The 17,289-nt window shown below is 43.7% G+C and overlaps 1 protein-coding gene across 2 annotated transcripts in view; it reads right to left on the bottom strand.

Annotated features, from left to right (window-relative positions):
- The window catches only part of CENPT (centromere protein T), an 834,768-nt gene that overhangs the window by 120,392 nt on the left and 697,087 nt on the right, over positions 1-17,289 (bottom strand). For both annotated transcript variants that reach the window (XM_069217597.1, XM_069217596.1), the window contains exons 16-17: positions 9,573-9,800; positions 2,793-3,020 (exon numbers count right to left, since the gene is read on the bottom strand). In XM_069217597.1, the coding sequence (XP_069073698.1) occupies positions 2,793-3,020; positions 9,573-9,800 (456 nt within the window). The remainder of the gene's footprint in view (positions 1-2,792; positions 3,021-9,572; positions 9,801-17,289) is intronic.

Raw genomic sequence — 17,289 nt, 5'->3', positions numbered from 1 at the left:
AGTCGATGCCCATGCGCACTATCACTGAGAGGAGGAGTCACTCGATCCTGTGACTCAAGAAAAGAATTCTTCAAAGAAAAACAACTTGTAACACTCCGAGCCCAACACTGGAAGGCGATCTATGCACAGCATGTGCATCTGTAGCTACACATGCCACTGAACATATATATATATATATATACACACACACACACACACGTACGTATGTAGAATTGGGGCTCAAAAGTGTGAAATCACAGACATTTTCCAGTTATGATTAGCAACACATGCTACACACTAAAATTTGCATCGTCCATCATGATTTTCCTCTTGGTAGTTCTTGTTTTTTTGTTTCTGACCATTGGGAAAACAGTATTTTGACTGTGTTCACTTGTGTCGTTCCATAACATACAAGTACGATAAACTTTTATAGTCTTTATATGAAGCTACACAAACAATAATCACATTTCTGTATTTTCCAAAATAAACTGATGAACATATAAATGTAACATAATCTCAGCCCAGAGGCCACAACTCTGACTCCTTGAAAGTGGGTTTCTCGAGTGCTGCCCAAATGTCACTCACATAGGTCATCTGGTCAATTGCCTTAAAAGAAGCTTGGGCAAAATTTTGGTGGGCTGAGCTGCATAAGGCTGATATGTTGTCACTTGAATACTTGTCCTCTTGAATGGTATATATGAGCTCAAGGGCTTCATGGCTTACTTGAGACCGGTGAAGAAGCTAGGACTGCAATCCTTTATTATGTTGAATCCTGTCAGCGAAAGCATACTATAACAGATGTTAAAGGAGCAAAGCTTTTATTTTATTTTTACTTCTGCAAATAAGTGCCTCGTATCTTATAAAGACTAGATTAAATGAAGAAAGAAATATACAGTCACTTCTCGATATTTAAGCCCTCCCTTCTCTAAACTTAGGCAGAAGGCTGCATCCCGCTAAAGTTAATTGAGGAATCTGGTGTTCAGGTGTCTTACAGGTGTGCATGGAGGAAACCTCTGGGCTAATGTGCAGGCAGCACAATCAACAATATTTCTAAAGAATGGGAATTATGGTGCAGCTCCAGAAAACTGAAGGCTACTCATAACTGTGTTTTCTGCTAGTCCCACAATCCAAGTATTATGTTAGTGCAAATGAGCCTCTGAATAGTCACTTTTACGCGAAACTTACAAAGCCTTCTTCACCAGAAACAAATTCATGCTAGCTGATTTCACATCTTCCATGTCTGATAAACCAAGTTCAGCCAAATCTAATCTATTGGCCTGTATATTCATGGGCTTCTTCAACGAATCTATGCACACTGTCAGGCTATTTATCTTATTATCAAAGTCTTTAGACTACTGTCCAAGTTCAGCATTATGGAGAGCATGCCCTACTCTCCCAATAAGGTGACCTCTTGAATGGGTACATGGTTTTGCTGCTTTGCTTTTGCACTCAATATCTTTTAAGGGTTTCTTCTAGTCAAGGATATTTTGCCCTGTCTGAACTCATGTCTTCCCATCACAACATCAAAATGGGCCAGGCACTGCTCTCCCAATGATGAATGGGGTGCTTGTCCTGTTCTAACTTAACCAGAAACTGACACAGCAGCCGCTCCCTCCAGACATCGTCGTCTTATAAGTCAAGATCCACACAGTATGAGAAGCTTGTCACCCAGACCACAAAATTGATGCCATAAGCAGAGGTACAGCACCCCTAAAACAGCAACAGGCTCCAACAGCAATCAAGCAATGCGTGTCACAATAGGACAGGTCGACTCTCCCCAGATGACCATGTAACTTGTCAGTTTGAACGTATGAGGCTGCAAGTTCACCACCTCTGCCACCTAAGAGTTCATGTCCTGAATTCTTTACTCCAGAGTCAACCCGGAGGACCAGCCAGGGCTCCATACTATATACAGCAAACAAAGTGCCAGAATTGAGACCGTCTCTCAAGCCTGTGACACCAAATCCCCTTCAGAATATTCTCACCCCTTGAATTGCAAAGTAATCCACTATGGCACCCATTACACTGCACCACATCTTCCACCACTGATGTAGGGCCTTGCCTCCTGCAGGATCTACCCAATTTTAGATTAAAAGACCTTTCTTCACTCACCCAAAATGATGGGTCAAGAATGGGAGGTGCCTCAGGCTCACCACCAGCCCCTGTTGCTGCTGGGCTTTCGAAGTCGCCCACCACCGGTATATACAGTTGTAGGGGACAGCAATAGGAAGAGCAGAGCACCACAGCACCAGTCCTCAAAGAATGGCAGGGGGCAGCTAAGAGACTCCAAAACAACATCCAGGATAAGATGAATTGTTTAATTTTGAAGATTTTTTTATTTTTTTAAATGGTACACCTGATGGTACAGAGCTCTGCGATCCAGTAGCTATAGTAATGAGCTGTACGGCCCTGCTCTCGGTGAAATGTATTCTTTTAAGTAGCAATACATCAGATGGATGTTCTAAAATACCAGGGCAACAACATGTAAGATAAGCACCAATCTGAGGCATGGTGTCATTGTGAAATAAGGTCCCTGGGCTAATTTCTAATAAAAAGATTCTGCAGAAGGAATACAATCCATCAGATCGGTTTATTATATGGTTTATATTTCATAATCTTCTGAGGATAGTTCTGTGACTAAAGCTATGCAAATGTGACCAATGTGCCAATGTTGCCAATGTGACTAAAATGTTCTGCTTATTCCGTATTAGACATCAATGATTTCTTCTGACACTGAGAACCTAAATTTAGTTGGGTGAATTAACATGAAGCACACTTCATTTTGTGTTTTCCAAAAAGCAAGGCACACTTACCTTCGCTACGGGCTTCATCCTCATTGGTGCTTTCCTCCCCATCCTCATCTTCCATTACGTCATTTTGTTCAGTTGATATTCGGCTCTTGGAAACCGTGAGTCCGTGTGCTTTGGAAAACTCTACTCCTTTAGCAGCACTCTTTTGAACATATGAAGACAATTCTGAACCGGAGCGCCTGTTCAGACCAAGCGATGAAGGTCGTATAGAATGTGAAGTTATCTGGAACCCTGTATAGAAGTCAACACAAGGGCTATTATTTTAAGATATGTGTGCAGCACCTTTAAATCAGAGTAATTATTTAATCAAGGAGCCATAAATTCATAAACCGCTTACATTTGGTTGATAAGTGAATCATGTGAAGATGCACAGAATTGTTCCCAACGCAAGTTCAAGCACAATCAGCAAAAGAAGAACTGCCAATGTAAATAGGTCTGGCTTATAATTGGAAGTGCCTTGCTAGTCACTGGAGCGTTTAAGTTCTCAGTATCTCATCATACGTGTGCTCTCTCCTACATTCTTAAACTCATGAGTCCATTCATCTACAAATGGACTCGTTCTTAAAACCACCCACTCACCATTCCACAATGACACACACACAAACTGATTAAGCTTACAACATAAAGACACTAAAAGTAGAAAATTGCATCTACTAAACATGATGGGAGTATGCTTGCAGTCAAATATAAGTAAATAATTAAAATAAAAGGCAGCAGGCAGTCACCCTGGAAAGTTGCTGTGCACAGTTGGCACATTTAGATGCAACGTGTCGCCGTCTGGTCCGCTTGGAATAGAAGACTAAATAAATGACTCTCCAGCCCTAGCAATGCAGCACACTCTTTAAAAGTAGATGTACACGTGATCGAGTAAAATGCCCAGAAGTGGGTTTACTCATTCCCAAATGCTGCAAACATGAGGAAACCGAAAATAATGGGCATTCCAATGGCCCTATGGTTTATCCAAAGATCCTCTTGTGCATGTATATGCATTTTGTTGGGTTAATAATATTTGTGCTTACTGTACAACATGATACATAACAAAGCTGTTGTAAGCCTTATTTATCAGTACCTTTGGTTCATTAACATGTAACAAATGTAAATTGTGTACATGGTTAGTGCTAGTGTTTGTTAGCAGGTTATATTCTCATTACTATTACAGTAATAGTCTTGCCAGTTAGCCCATATTCGTTCTTGCTTTTTCTGGCAACTATGATCCTCAAAGATCTGTAATTTTAGTATTCTAGATCTATCAAGTCCAATCTTTCACTTAGCGACACTAAGTGTATTTAGTGCTCTCGTCTGTGCTATACACCTTTTAGCAATAACAAGGTCGGGTCAGATTAATAATTCTATCTATTGACTTGTAATTCATCTGCAATCAATACTGCCCGTGTGGGGAAAAGGCCAAATTTGAATTGTACAACCTTGGATAGAACTTCCGCTACCTTATGCAGGTATCTTCATAACATTCTATACAGCACACCGAGTGCTAAACATCTTTGCACGCTTCCTTACATTGCGGAAATGAGGATTCCCTGCACATTCCCCACATGACTAAACTTTCGGTCTCATCCCGTTCCCCACAACGCCATGCCCCACATTTCAAGAACCACCTTGGTGGGCTTGGGGAGGGGAGATTGAATAGGGGTGCTATACAGTAGCCCCTCAATCTTGTCCAGACCTATCCAGGCCACCTTGGGACAAAACACATGTTCCCCCATCCCACACTCAGCCATTCACTGACCACCAGCAGCGGGTCCACCCAGTAATAAAGACGCACATACGCCATATCTAGCCCCCCCACCCCATGTAGAGTGAGAGCATTTTCAATAGGCTATAGAGAGGGCTGATCAAGCCACAAGAATGGCAGAAGTTTGGTCTACTGTTGGCGCCACCAAGACTACAGCAGTGGCAGGGGATAGTTTTCTAAGACAGCAGATAGGGGAGGGCGATTGTTTTGAACAGTGGGGTGGAGCCCTAGATACTGAGCAGCAGCTTTGCCCACCGATTAAGGTATGCGGTTAAGCGAGACAGCAAGGGATGGACAGTGAAGCTCCAGTTGAGACCCGGCTCTAAAGTCACATACATGCCCAGGTACTAAAAGCAGAATCTGAGCGCCATAAGCCGCACAGGTTATACTATCTAAATCTGCGGCCCCCTCAGGGAGACTAAGACAGATTTGTCCCAGTTAATAGTACGCTCTGAAGCAGCACCATACAGACAACGAAACTGCAGCAACTGCGAGATCATGTTTGAAAGTTCTGAAGTCATTTAAAATTTGCATTACTTGCGACACCTGGAGTTTCGAAGTCTTGCAGATAGATGAAAATACAGTTAAAAGAAAAATCAGCCAATCTAACTTTCTGCATAATATGGTATATTTCTGTTCAGGCTGTATCTAATGTTCTCTTGGAAAAATTAATAGGAAAAAAAATATCTTCGGACCACCTCCTGTTAAAGGATCACTCCAGAAAGTTCTAGGAAGGGGATGAGTCTTTTTTAGGAAAGGTTTGTAAAGATTTGTCAAATTGCACTAAAGTTAAAAGCAAGCCAAAAAATGATTTTTATATGGAAACGGGGTCCCATCTATATCGAGGGGCGACCGCCATGCACATTACTCCCATCAATTATGTCATTTCAGAAGCTGCAGTCATATTATCAATGTCGTAGATTATGTTGTGAGCTATGTAATACAAGGGGTAATTAGCAGTGCATGGAGGGGGAGCAAGACAGTTACTTTAGTGCAAGAGTTACACTTATTTAAGTTAAGTGTGACTGGTGAATTTCAGTGGTTTTGTTAGTTTAAAATAGTATGTTTTAACTGACATCTTCACCTAAGTATAAAATCCCATTAACCTTTAATTTTTTCAGTGCAATTTTATGGTTTTGTTTTTATCAAAGTAATATTTAATTATCATATGTAACGACAACCGACAAGAACTTGGGAGTGTGCGGCATGGGGATAACTGCGGGACTGGCCCTGTGGCTATACCCCGCTGGTACTCAACCCTCCCAAGTATGCGCAACAGGAAGTTAGAGACATGGCCTGGAGCACAAAACTCCAGCCAGCGCACATGGCTGAATGTAAGGGTGTAATTTTAAGTAAGGTAGAGCTGCTGGCTTTTGTGAAAGGGTCAGAACAACAAAAATAAACAAGTCGGTGTATCTGCTTTATGAAGTGGTCAAAATAACATATATAAAGCACATGTATTGTCTTTCTCAGAAAACAATTATAATGACATATTTCATTCATTCACACAGTTCAATGTTTAATACAAGTGATCGTCATAAAACATTGAAATAAATCTTTATTATAAAATAAAAATCAACATCTCAGAATCTTTAAAAAAAAAAAAATTCAAGCTACAAAGTGAAGCTATTTAAACGTACCACAAGGGGGCACTGCTCTCCAGCTGTAGAGCACAGAGCTCCAACAAGGACTGCTTTAAGAACATATGGTAAGCTTTCCTGAGGCCATGGATTCAATGACCAAGGACACTTACTGCTTTTTATGTTGCTGGGGGCTGCTGCACTCCCTGCAGCCCTCCACAGCATTACAACATGTTCGGTGGTGCCCCTGCCTCTTCTAGGGGCACCATAAGCATGAAAATATATTTTGTTAGATTGTCCTAGGGCATTATGGGGTGACCCCTGCTAGGAGCAGTGAATAATAAGTCCCCAGATCTGCATTTGTTTTTTTTTGTTTTTGTTTTTTTTAGGGGAGAGGACGAGCACCCTCACCTCCCTGAGCCAATACTGGTCCTGGGGACCTCATCCCCCAGGTCCTTAGGTGGGCAGTCCGGTGCTCATCCAGGGTACCCACAACACACAGATGGGGGCTGCAGGGGTAGCTTCAGGGCCCCCTCGTCCCCACGGGCTCCCGCGCAGGCACGCATTCTGGATTCAGCCGCAGCCAACATTGCTCCTGTCCAGCATGAGCCGTTTCTTGTCCATGCTCCCACATGGGGGAGCAATCTGTTTCCCTGTCAGCAAGAGCAGGGGGAAAAAAATTGTGCTTCCACCAGGTAGGACAATTTTTGCAGCTCCCACCAGGTGGGAGTATATACATAGGCCCTGCAGAAGTGCTGGGTTTATAGTTAATAGAGACTAAATTTGTTTGATTTTCACCTATGGATCTCAAAAGAACCATTTTCTTTTTGTTTTTCCGGGGTGGGTTATGCATTTGTGGTTTCTTCATACCTGTAGTAGCAAAAGGAGACTATTAAACTTTTCTTTTCACTGATGTAATTTCTGGAAATGGTCTTCCAACTTCTCTCCCAATTATGTTTTCACCCTACCTTGGCTTTGTACCCTATGTGAGTACAAATCATGAGGTGTGGGCTGAACTCTTCTTGACAAGTCAGCATCTTAGCCACAAATCTTGGCAGAGTGCCACTCTGCTCCACCTCTGCTTTGGACCTCACAATCTTGAACCTCTTCTACTCCCTGCTCATGCTTGAACCTGAAGAGGTGTTGCTTGGTTGACATCCCAAAAGAGGGGGCCTAGCCTGAGCTTTTGCTCACGGAGCATTCAAGGGACAGTCCTGGATTTCAGCTTTTCACCTCAAGGATGCCTTAGGAAATCATAAACATAGGAGTTCACTGTTAACTTCTCCTGTCACATTATCTCCTCAATGCATCCTTCAATTGAAGCAGAGTCAGGTGATGATGATCCTGCCACATCTTGCTAGATCTTCTCAGCCACCTTCAGTCTGAAAATGAGCAGTCTCTCTCTCTCACAAGTGCTCACATATTCTGCCCTTTTCAAAATGGTGATTGTGACTCCAGTTGCCATGGAAAATGTGCGTTATGTTGATATATAAGGTGATACACTTTGGTGATCAACCAATTAGAAAATAGTCCATGGACTTCACAGAAAGTGCACTCCTCATTGCTAGCCATGCATGGTCAGAGGTTTTGGAGGTTTTATTAAAGGCCATGGACTCTAAAATGAAGCTAAATTCATTATCAATGACTTCTTAAAATGAAATGTATAGCCAGGGCACTTACATGTGGGCCATTTTATGTTGGTCCAGTTAGGTGTTTATTTTTGTTTTGTATGAGGCACATCAAATATTTTGGTAGCCATCGGTCTATATTTTGAGTCAGTGGACTTTACACACCTACAACTGTTCAAATAGTCCACAGCATTTATAACTAGGCCACAGACCTGGCACACCTAACACTGTGCCCACACTCTGCAGTCCCGTGCACAAGAGCGGCGTGCACTTACTGCTGGTGCAAGTGTAGGGGACTGACCACTTCCCCTCGTTTAATGTTCCATCAAAAAAATCACTGCACTCCCAGGAGATTCGTATCAACCCATTTAATTATGAGTGGCAGCGCCCGAGACTAGGTGGAGAAGATCAAATACGTTGTGAAGAATGGAAAGGGGGATACTAATCCCTTGCTTGTGTACTTTTACATTTGAAGACTTCACATAAGCTGGATAGCTGGTGACTTCAAACGCGCTGTATTGAAAATTCTGCAACGTTTGTTAACTTTATCATTATGGCATCGATGCGGCCTGTACACTGTGAAACAGACAGAAGGTACAGGCCTGAGAGCTTAGCTACATGGACTTTTAGTATCCTAAAGAAGGCATGTGTGGGAGAGTGAAAATAGGACACCGAGCACTGGAAAGGCAATAATAGGGTCTGCAGCACTGAGCTGAAAGGAAACGTGTTACAACAGAGCATTCATTTGAAAGAACTTTGAAAACAAGGAGTACTGGGGAAAACTGTAAGGATTTGAAACGCTCTTGCAAACCTTTGATCGTATGATGCTGCCGCTTTAATTAATATGCCATTGCTGACACATATATATTATGGACAACAACTCCCACAATGCTTTTCAAAGTTAAAAATCATTAATCAGGTGCAAATCAATCTATGCCAAACCACTGTGATCAAGACGGAAGTCGAAACACATAGGTGGTAATGGTTGAAATGTTGATGATTATTACCATTAAATGGGTTGATACGAATCTCCTGGGAGTGCAGTGATTTTTTTGATGAAACTTAAATGAGGGGAGGTTGTCAATCCCCTACACTTGCACCAGCAGTAAGTGCGCGCCGCTCTTGTGACCAATTTGTTTGCTAATATATTTATACATATATATACACACACACACACACACACACACACACACACACACATATACATATATTTAATAATTGTTTAAATAAAAATCCCTTATGGGCTACCTGGCACTGCAGGGGAAGCCTTATGGCTTCCCTCGCAGTGCCATTGCGTCAGCAAGCCCAGAGCTGCTTTGACGTGCAGGGGACAGAGATGAAAGCTCAGGTTTTTGACAGGAGGACCAGCTTTACTGACAGCGGTGTAACACACATCCAATCAAAGTCCTGGCGAGGCAGCAGTCCCTAGGGTGGGGGGGGGGGGGGGGGGGGGGGGGGGGGGGGACTTGTGTCCCCCAGCTGTGTTTCAATTACTAGCCACATGGAGGTGACGGTCCCCGGGACAACAGGAGGGGCCTGGGTAAGCATCAGTCTGCAGCAGTGTCATCGTGAAATACGTTTCCTGGGCTAATTTCTAATAAAAAGATTCTGCAGAAGGAATACAATCTATCAGATAGGTGTATGATATGGTTTATATTTTATAATCTTCTGACGACAGTTCTGTGACCAATGTGAGTAAAACATTCTGCTTATTCAGTATTAGACATCAATAATTTTTTATGACACTTAGCACCTAAATTTAGTTTGGTGAATTACCATGAAGCACACTTCATTTTATGTCTGCCAAAAAGCAAGGCACACTTACCTTCATTACGGGCTTCATCCTCATTGGTGCTTTCCTCCCCATCCTCATCTTCCATTACGTCATTTTGTTCAGTTGCTGTTCGGCTCTTGGAAACCGTGAGTCTTTGTGCTTTGGAAAACTCTACTCCTTTAGCAGCACTCTTTTGAACATATGAAGACAATTCTGAACCGGAGCGCCTGTTCAGACCAAGCGATGAAGGTCGTATAGAATGTGAAGTTATCTGGGACCCTGTATAGAAGTCAACAGAAGGGCTATTATTTTAAGATATGTTTGCAGAATCTTTAAATCAAAGACATTATTTAATCAAGGGGCCATAAATTCATAAACCGCTTACATTTGTTTGAATAGTGAATCATGTGAAGATGCACAGAAATGTTGCTAATGCCAGTTCTATCAAAATAAGTAAAAGTTAAATAAGAACAACCAATGTAAATAGGTCTGGCTTATAACTGGAAGTGCCTTGTTAGTCACTGGAGCGTTTAAGTTCTCAGTATCTCATCATACGTGTGCTCTCTCCTACATTCTTAAACTCATGCGTCAATTCATCTACAAATGGACTCGTTCTTAAAACCACCCACTCACTATTCCACAATGAAACACCCACGCAACTGATTAAGCTTACAACATAAAGACATTAAAAGTAGAAAAATGGCATCTCCTAAACATGATAGGAATATGCTTGCAGTCAAATATAAGTAAATAATTAAAATAAAAGGCAGCAGGCAGTCACCCTGGAAAGTTGCTGTGCACAGTTGGCACATTGAGATGCAACGTGTCGCCGTCTGGTCCGCTTGGAATAGAAGACTAAATAAATGACTCTCCAGCCCTAGCAATGCAGCACACTCTTTAAAAGTAGATGTACACGTGATCGAGTAAAATGCAATTTCCCGATGGGCAAAAGAGATCATGCCAGAAGTGGGTTTACTCATTCCCGAATGCTGCAAACATGAGGAAACCCAAAATAATGGGCATTCCATTGGTCCTATGGTTTATCCAAAGATCCTCTTGTGCATGTATATGCATTTTGTTGGGTTAATAATATTTGTGCTTACTGTACAACATGATACATAACAAAGCTGTTGTAAGCATTATTTATCAGTACCTTTGGTTCATCAACATGTACAAATGTAAATTGTGTACATGGTTAGTGCTAGTGTTTGTTAGCAGGATATATTCTCATTACTATTACAGTAATAGTCTTGCCAGTTAGCCCATATTCGTTCTTGCTTTTTCTGGCAACTATGATCCTCAAAGATCTGTATTTGTAGTGTTCTAGATCTATCAAGTCCAATCTTTCACTTAGCGAGACTAAGTGTATTTAGTGCTCTCGTCTGTGCTATACACCTTTTAGCAATAAAAAGATTTGGTCAAATTAATAATTATATCTATTGACTGTGAATACCGCCCAGGTGGGGAAAAGGCAAAATCTGAATTGTACAACCTTGGATAGAACTTCCGGTACCTTATGCAGGTATCTTCATAACATTCTATACAGCACACCGAGTGCTAAACATCTGTGCACGCTTCCTTACATTGCGGAAATGAGGACGATGATTCCCTGCACATTCACTAAAGCCATTCCCTGGCGCTGTATAAGAGTTGGAGGAATTAAGGTTGCCAAGCACATGTTGGCCATGTTCTGGGAGGCGAGGGGGGGTGGGGCGGCTGCCGGTGGATCTGAAGTCTGCAACCATTGTTGTGATTCCGAAAAAAGGTAGGCTCCCAGAGGAATGTGCCACTTATAGACCCATCTCCCTTCTTAATACGGAGGTTAAGGTCTCGGCAACCAGATTGCGCTCAGTTATTACAAAGTTCATCCACCCGGACTAATCAGGCTTTATGCCATCACGATTTACACGCCAGAATCTGCGGAGACTATACAGGGTCCTACATATGACACAAAGCCAGACCCGTGAGCAGGCACCACTTTTGTTGCTGGATGCCACTATAGCTTTTGACAGGGTAGAATGGCCGTTAATTTTTGCCACTCAAGAGATTTGGTATGGGGCCACGGTTCCTAGACTGGATCAGACCGTTATACCGTGATCTGGTGGCCAGGGTGAGAGTCAATGCCACGCTGTTAGGGCCCTTTGCCCTACATAGGAGGCACCAGTCAGGGGTGCCCGCTCTCACCTAGCCTGTTCGTGCTGGCGCTTGAGTCTTTAGCGGCGTCGTTCCAGCAACAGCCCTTGATACGGGGCATAGATTCCTGTACATGGGAGGAGCGTATTTCCTTGTACACAGACGATATTTTGCTATATTGTCCATAGATTGGATAATGCAGGTTCTTCGAATATTTGGGGAACAATCTGGCTATCAGATTAATTGGGGCCCTTCCCATCCTGTGCCTTGAGTGTAGGGTACTGATTTGCCAGTATGGCTTTAAATATTTGGGAATATATGTTACTAGGAGCCAGGAGAGCTTCCTTAAAAAAACTCTTAGGCCCCAACTTGAGAGATTCCGTAAAAATGTGTCTAACTGGAGGACGATACCACTCTCCCTGATGGGCAGAGCAGCCATCTACAAAATGATGACACTGCCGCGGCTTTTATGTCTTTCAGAATACTCTCTAAAGGATACTGACGGAGATATATCAGCAACTGGACCAGGCAATCAGACTGCTGCTATAGGACAGTGGTTGTTCCTGCGTAGCAATGCAAAAGTTTAAACTGGGGATATATGAGGGTAGGCTGGCCATCCCGGACCCCCAGCTCAACTACGGGGCGACACAATTGGTCAACATCAATGACTGGGCCTTTGCTGACCAGAAAGACCTGGCGTTTAGGGTGGTCAGAGAGATAATGGGTAGGAAGGGATATGAGCATGCCCTTTATTACCGTGACAGCCTGCGATCACTGCCGACGCACACTGCAACGGTGGTGAAAGCTTGGTGTGACGTCACCCGGTATCTGCAGTGGGGATCTACCTTGACGGCCCACACTCCATTATGGTGAAGCAACTTATTGGGAAGCCTTTGGAACGTGGGTAGGTTTAGCAAATGGTCTCTTCTGGGAATCGAACACCTGGAGGACGTCAATAGGGATCGGGCACTGGTGACGTTCAAAGCCCTTCAGAAAGGGTATGCCCTGGCAGAAACTGAGCTATAAAGGTACCAGCAGCTGCGACACGCATTGAGCCCACATGTCCTGGGAGATGAGCAACTGACGGACTCAGCCCCTCTTGAGGGCTGCCTGTTGGCGCAACCCTGGAAGGAAGCCATATCTCTGTCGTATAAGAAATGATCATGCAATTCCCCAGACCCAATGATATCCTTGCACGCCAAATGGGAGGTAGACCTGGGAGCACTGGATGATGAGGACTGGGTGGAGGCAAGGCAGAGTCCTAGGGTGATGGCGATTAGGGCCCGGTTCAGGTTGATCCAGCTGCGTTGCGTTGCGCAAGGGTTGCGTTATGCAAGATGGACAGGGCACAGACCCCGCAATGTCTGAGAGGCTGTGGGCAGGAGAACACCTTGTATCACATTATATGGGCATGCCCTGCAATACAGGCATACTGGCAGGGGATCGATGGGGTGGTGGGTTGGACGCTTGGGAAGGAGGTCCCGTTGGACCTCAAGTTGTTCCTAATCAAAACAGAAGGGAAAGATTCCTGACCGAAGCTTGTGGTTGGCTGTAGCGGCAGCTAAGCACAATATAGTGTGAACGTGGGGTGCTGAATCTCCACCTAGTGTACGGGAGTGGCATACCGATCTGGACTGGTACCGGGATGCGGAGAGAGTAATTTACCAGAGCAGGGGTTGCCCGAAAAAGTGGGAGAAAATCTTGGGAAGCCTACAGAAACAGGAAGTGATTCTTCAAGTGGAATTCCATAGGTGGGTGGAGGGTCAGCTTATCAATTGTACTTGATTGCCATACTTCGGTGATTTCCAACCAGAAAACTACACTTGGGAGATGGCCACGAATTGTATTCTGCCTCTGAGTGGTTGCTACCGGCTATGTTCTTTATTGCAAAATGCTACATTGTGCAATGGCTGTTTCATTGTTTAATAAAACGTTTTTAATTATTTTTTTCAAAAGAGTTGGAGGAAGTTAAAGTGTATTAATCTAAACCATGCAGCTACTGATATTTCTTTCAAGCCATAAGGGCCTACTGCCATACACCATCTTCCAATGTGCCATGATCAATCTATTATTCTCACCTGTATTGCAAACATGTGAGGAGAGTAGGAGTGTGAATTATGAGTGTTTTTTATATTATGGGAGATTTTCGTGGTGGATACAGGGGTTATAGTGATTTTTGCTCTGAATGGGCTAAGTTCTGGGATATCTTCAGCCGCATGGAATAAGGACAAACTGAACAGGAGGGAGCAGAAGAAATTAAATTCCTCTAAAAATGTGGAAAATGATTTAATCACTGGTTATTAGTTACAGTCCCCAGTGCCAAGACAGCCAGTGTATCCGAGTTTGAAACTATTAAAGTATACCTCTGGGCAGTTAGCTCAGCAAGAAAAGTAGCCATCCAAAGAGAAGTCTGCTTCGTCAGCGTCTTACACCAACCTATTTCTTTACAGGCTTCTTTCCAAACTCCGAAGACGGTCATAGTGGTTGCAGGTTATCAAGGGGTAAGCAGTCCCCTATTGGAAGTGCAATAGATCCATAACACCAAGCACCCACTGTTTGCTGTGGCCAACATGGTAATTTCTGGTATTGAACAATTATTTGCTGACCACCAAATGTGCTCCTTGGTAATATGCAGTAAGTCTGCTATGCCTAGTCCACCTTTGAATGGGGACTTATATCATCTACATGCTCACTCTTGGGGATTTGTGTACCATAGGAAGAATCAAATTATGGTGGTGAGCTGCATAAAGAATTGTTTGGAAATCTTAAATGGGATATTTTGGATAATGTCATTTAATTCTCACCACAGCTATCGTCTTGATTAATGCCACTGTGTTCTAATAACAAAATAAGTAGTGGCATACAGATGCTCTTTGTAAGTTTTTACCTCTACTGACTTGTGTTTCTTTCCCAAACCAGTTCTTGGTCTACAGAAATGTTAATACCAAAGTATCTAATCCCCCCGGTAACTATGATAAGTTAATAATAACAAGCCGCTTAGCCACCATTAATAACATCTCTCCTGCCTGGATACAGGTTGGATTTGTTCCAGCTGATCCAAAAACCTGCATAAATTCTGAAATCATTTAAGACTTGCATTACTTGCTACCCCTAAAGTCAGGGTCTTGCAGACATATGAGGTCATCAGCATATAGTGAGGCCTTATGTGCCATGGCTTGTGGCCCAGTTGAAGCCTCTGATCTCAATCATTGGCCTCATGAGAGCGCCAGAGGATTATTTTAATACGTGCGTCTACTACAGGAGCCTGGCAGGCAGCTAAAGCTGTCCGGCTAGACATTGAAACGCACCTTAAAACACACAAACAGCTACATTTTACACTTATAATTACCAGTATCCATAAAATCATAGTAAGATGGGGTTACCAACTCCAATACCCTTGCCTAGTATGATAACTTGTCAAAGTCCATGTTACTAATTATGTTTTACTGTCTGTAACACAATTAATAAAAATCCCCACTTAAAGGCCTCCTCATTTCAACACATGTTCTTTACAATAAATAAGCCAAGCCTACTGGTTTTGTTGGAACTTAGTTCATAAACAGACCAGGCCTATGGCAATTGATAAAACGTTTCCCACAGAATCGAAAATTCCTATACCCTTGCAATTGGCTTGCCATAATAATCAACAAGACCCTACAGTATTAATCATAAGCTTGACCACAAGGCAACCATCGGGCATAACGTCAGTCATAGAATTAAAGTATGTACAAAATTGCAGATGGCAAAACTATAGAAAAGCCCTCTGTAGGAGGCTGGCCTGGTTTGTAGTGGGTTCCTACACCAAGTTATCCCTTGTTAGTGAATGTAGTAGTGTTCTTGCAGCTTAGGCTGACAGAGGTAGCTATAGCAGAGCAGCTTAGGCTGAACTAGGAGACATGCAAAGCTCATGCAATAACACTTATAGTTACACAGTACTTATGCACAAGTAAAGACAATACTCAGTGTTTCCAAAAATAAAGGTATTTATTTGGGTGACACAGTACCAAAAATATCTTAGAGACAATACTCCTTCTGGAGGTAAGTATTATACACAATATATACACTAGACACCAAAATTAGACAAGTAAATAGTCATAGAGCAATGCAAATAGTAGGAAATCCTATAGAATGCAATGGGAGAAAATAGGTCTAGGAGCAAAACAAAACATATACAAAAAAAGTGGAATGTGAATCACGAATTCCCCCCTAGACAAGTGTAGTGTGTGCAGAATCGCTGGGAGAGTAAGAATACAGTGAAGGTAAGTTAATGACCCCACCCCAGAGCCCAGAAAAGCAGGAGTAAAGTACTGCAAGTTTCCTTAGGACACACTACACCTCGTTTTGGGGATTTTGCTGCAGCCAACCAAGTCTGCAAAGAACAACTGCTGGATTATTGGACCTGAAGACCTGCAAAGGAAGGGGACCAAGTCCAAAAGTCAAAAGAAGTTCCAGGAAGGACAGCCCCTACCCAGAAGAGGGTGTAAAAGAAGAGTCCCTGGTTAGTCGAAGACTGCAGAAATGCACCCTAGGAAGAGGCCAGCGGGTTACTGCATAATGCAAAGATGTCCCACGGCGTGAAGATCGTTGCAGATGAGTTTTCTAGTTGGAAGGCGTCAACAAGCCCTGGCTACGGCAAAAGTGCATTTTTCATCAAAATGGTGCTGGATGGACCCAGGAGGGACCGGGGGCCACACTCTGTGTGAGGAAGAAGAGGGGCTCTCAGCACTTTAGAGAGCCCTCAGGATGCCAGCCAGCACCCCCAGAAGCCACAGTATCCGGGTTCAAAGGAGGTGCAAAATGCGGTTGATGCAGCACAATAAAAGACGGTCCCACGCCGCCGGAGAACAACTCAGCGAGTTGAGCGTCACAGGGTGTAGTGCTGGGGAACTGGGCCAGGCTGTGCACGAAGGAATTTTGCAGAGTGCACAGAGGCCTCAGGAGGTGAAGAAGACACAAAACACAGGGGTACCGTCGTTCTTGGAGAAGGCAAGGTCTTACCTCCTCCAAATTGCGTCAGCAGGCCCTCACGACAGTCTATGTCGATGAAGTCCGCCCTCTGTGTCCTTAGGAGCACGCTCGTCGCTGAGAGGTGTCCCAGGGTACCGGTCATTGCCTTGGAAGGTGCCTGCTTGGAGCAGGGGAGTGACTCCGTCACTCCACAGGAGAATTCTTCAGTCCTTCTGGTGCAGGATGAAGACAGGGAGTCCCCAGAGCATGCACACCGTGGTAACTGTTGCAGTTGCTGACTTGGAGCGGAGGTTGCTGAAGAAAAGTTTCTCTTGTAGACACTTTGTTGCAGTTACAGCATTTCTTGGAGCAGGCAGCAGTTGATCCGAGGTCAGAGGATGCTGAAGTTGTTGCAGAGGATTCCTGAAGGAAACTTGCAAGCATAATCTGAAGAGAGCCCACAGGAGAGACCCTAAATTGCCCTGCGAGGGGGATTGGCTACCTTATCAGGTATGGACCTATCAGGAGGGGTCTCTGATGTCACCTGCTGGCACTGGCCACTCAGAGCCCTCCAGAGTGCCCCCACACCTTGCAAAGCAAGATGGATGAAGTCTGGGACACACTGGAGGAGCTCTGGGCACCACCCCTGGGGTAGTGGTGGACAGGGGAGTGGTCACTCCCCTTTCCT

This window comes from Pleurodeles waltl, chromosome 12 (genome assembly GCF_031143425.1).
Source record: "Pleurodeles waltl isolate 20211129_DDA chromosome 12, aPleWal1.hap1.20221129, whole genome shotgun sequence".
Lineage (NCBI taxonomy): Eukaryota > Metazoa > Chordata > Amphibia > Caudata > Salamandridae > Pleurodeles > Pleurodeles waltl.
This window is presented reverse-complemented; position numbering and strand designations above follow the sequence as displayed.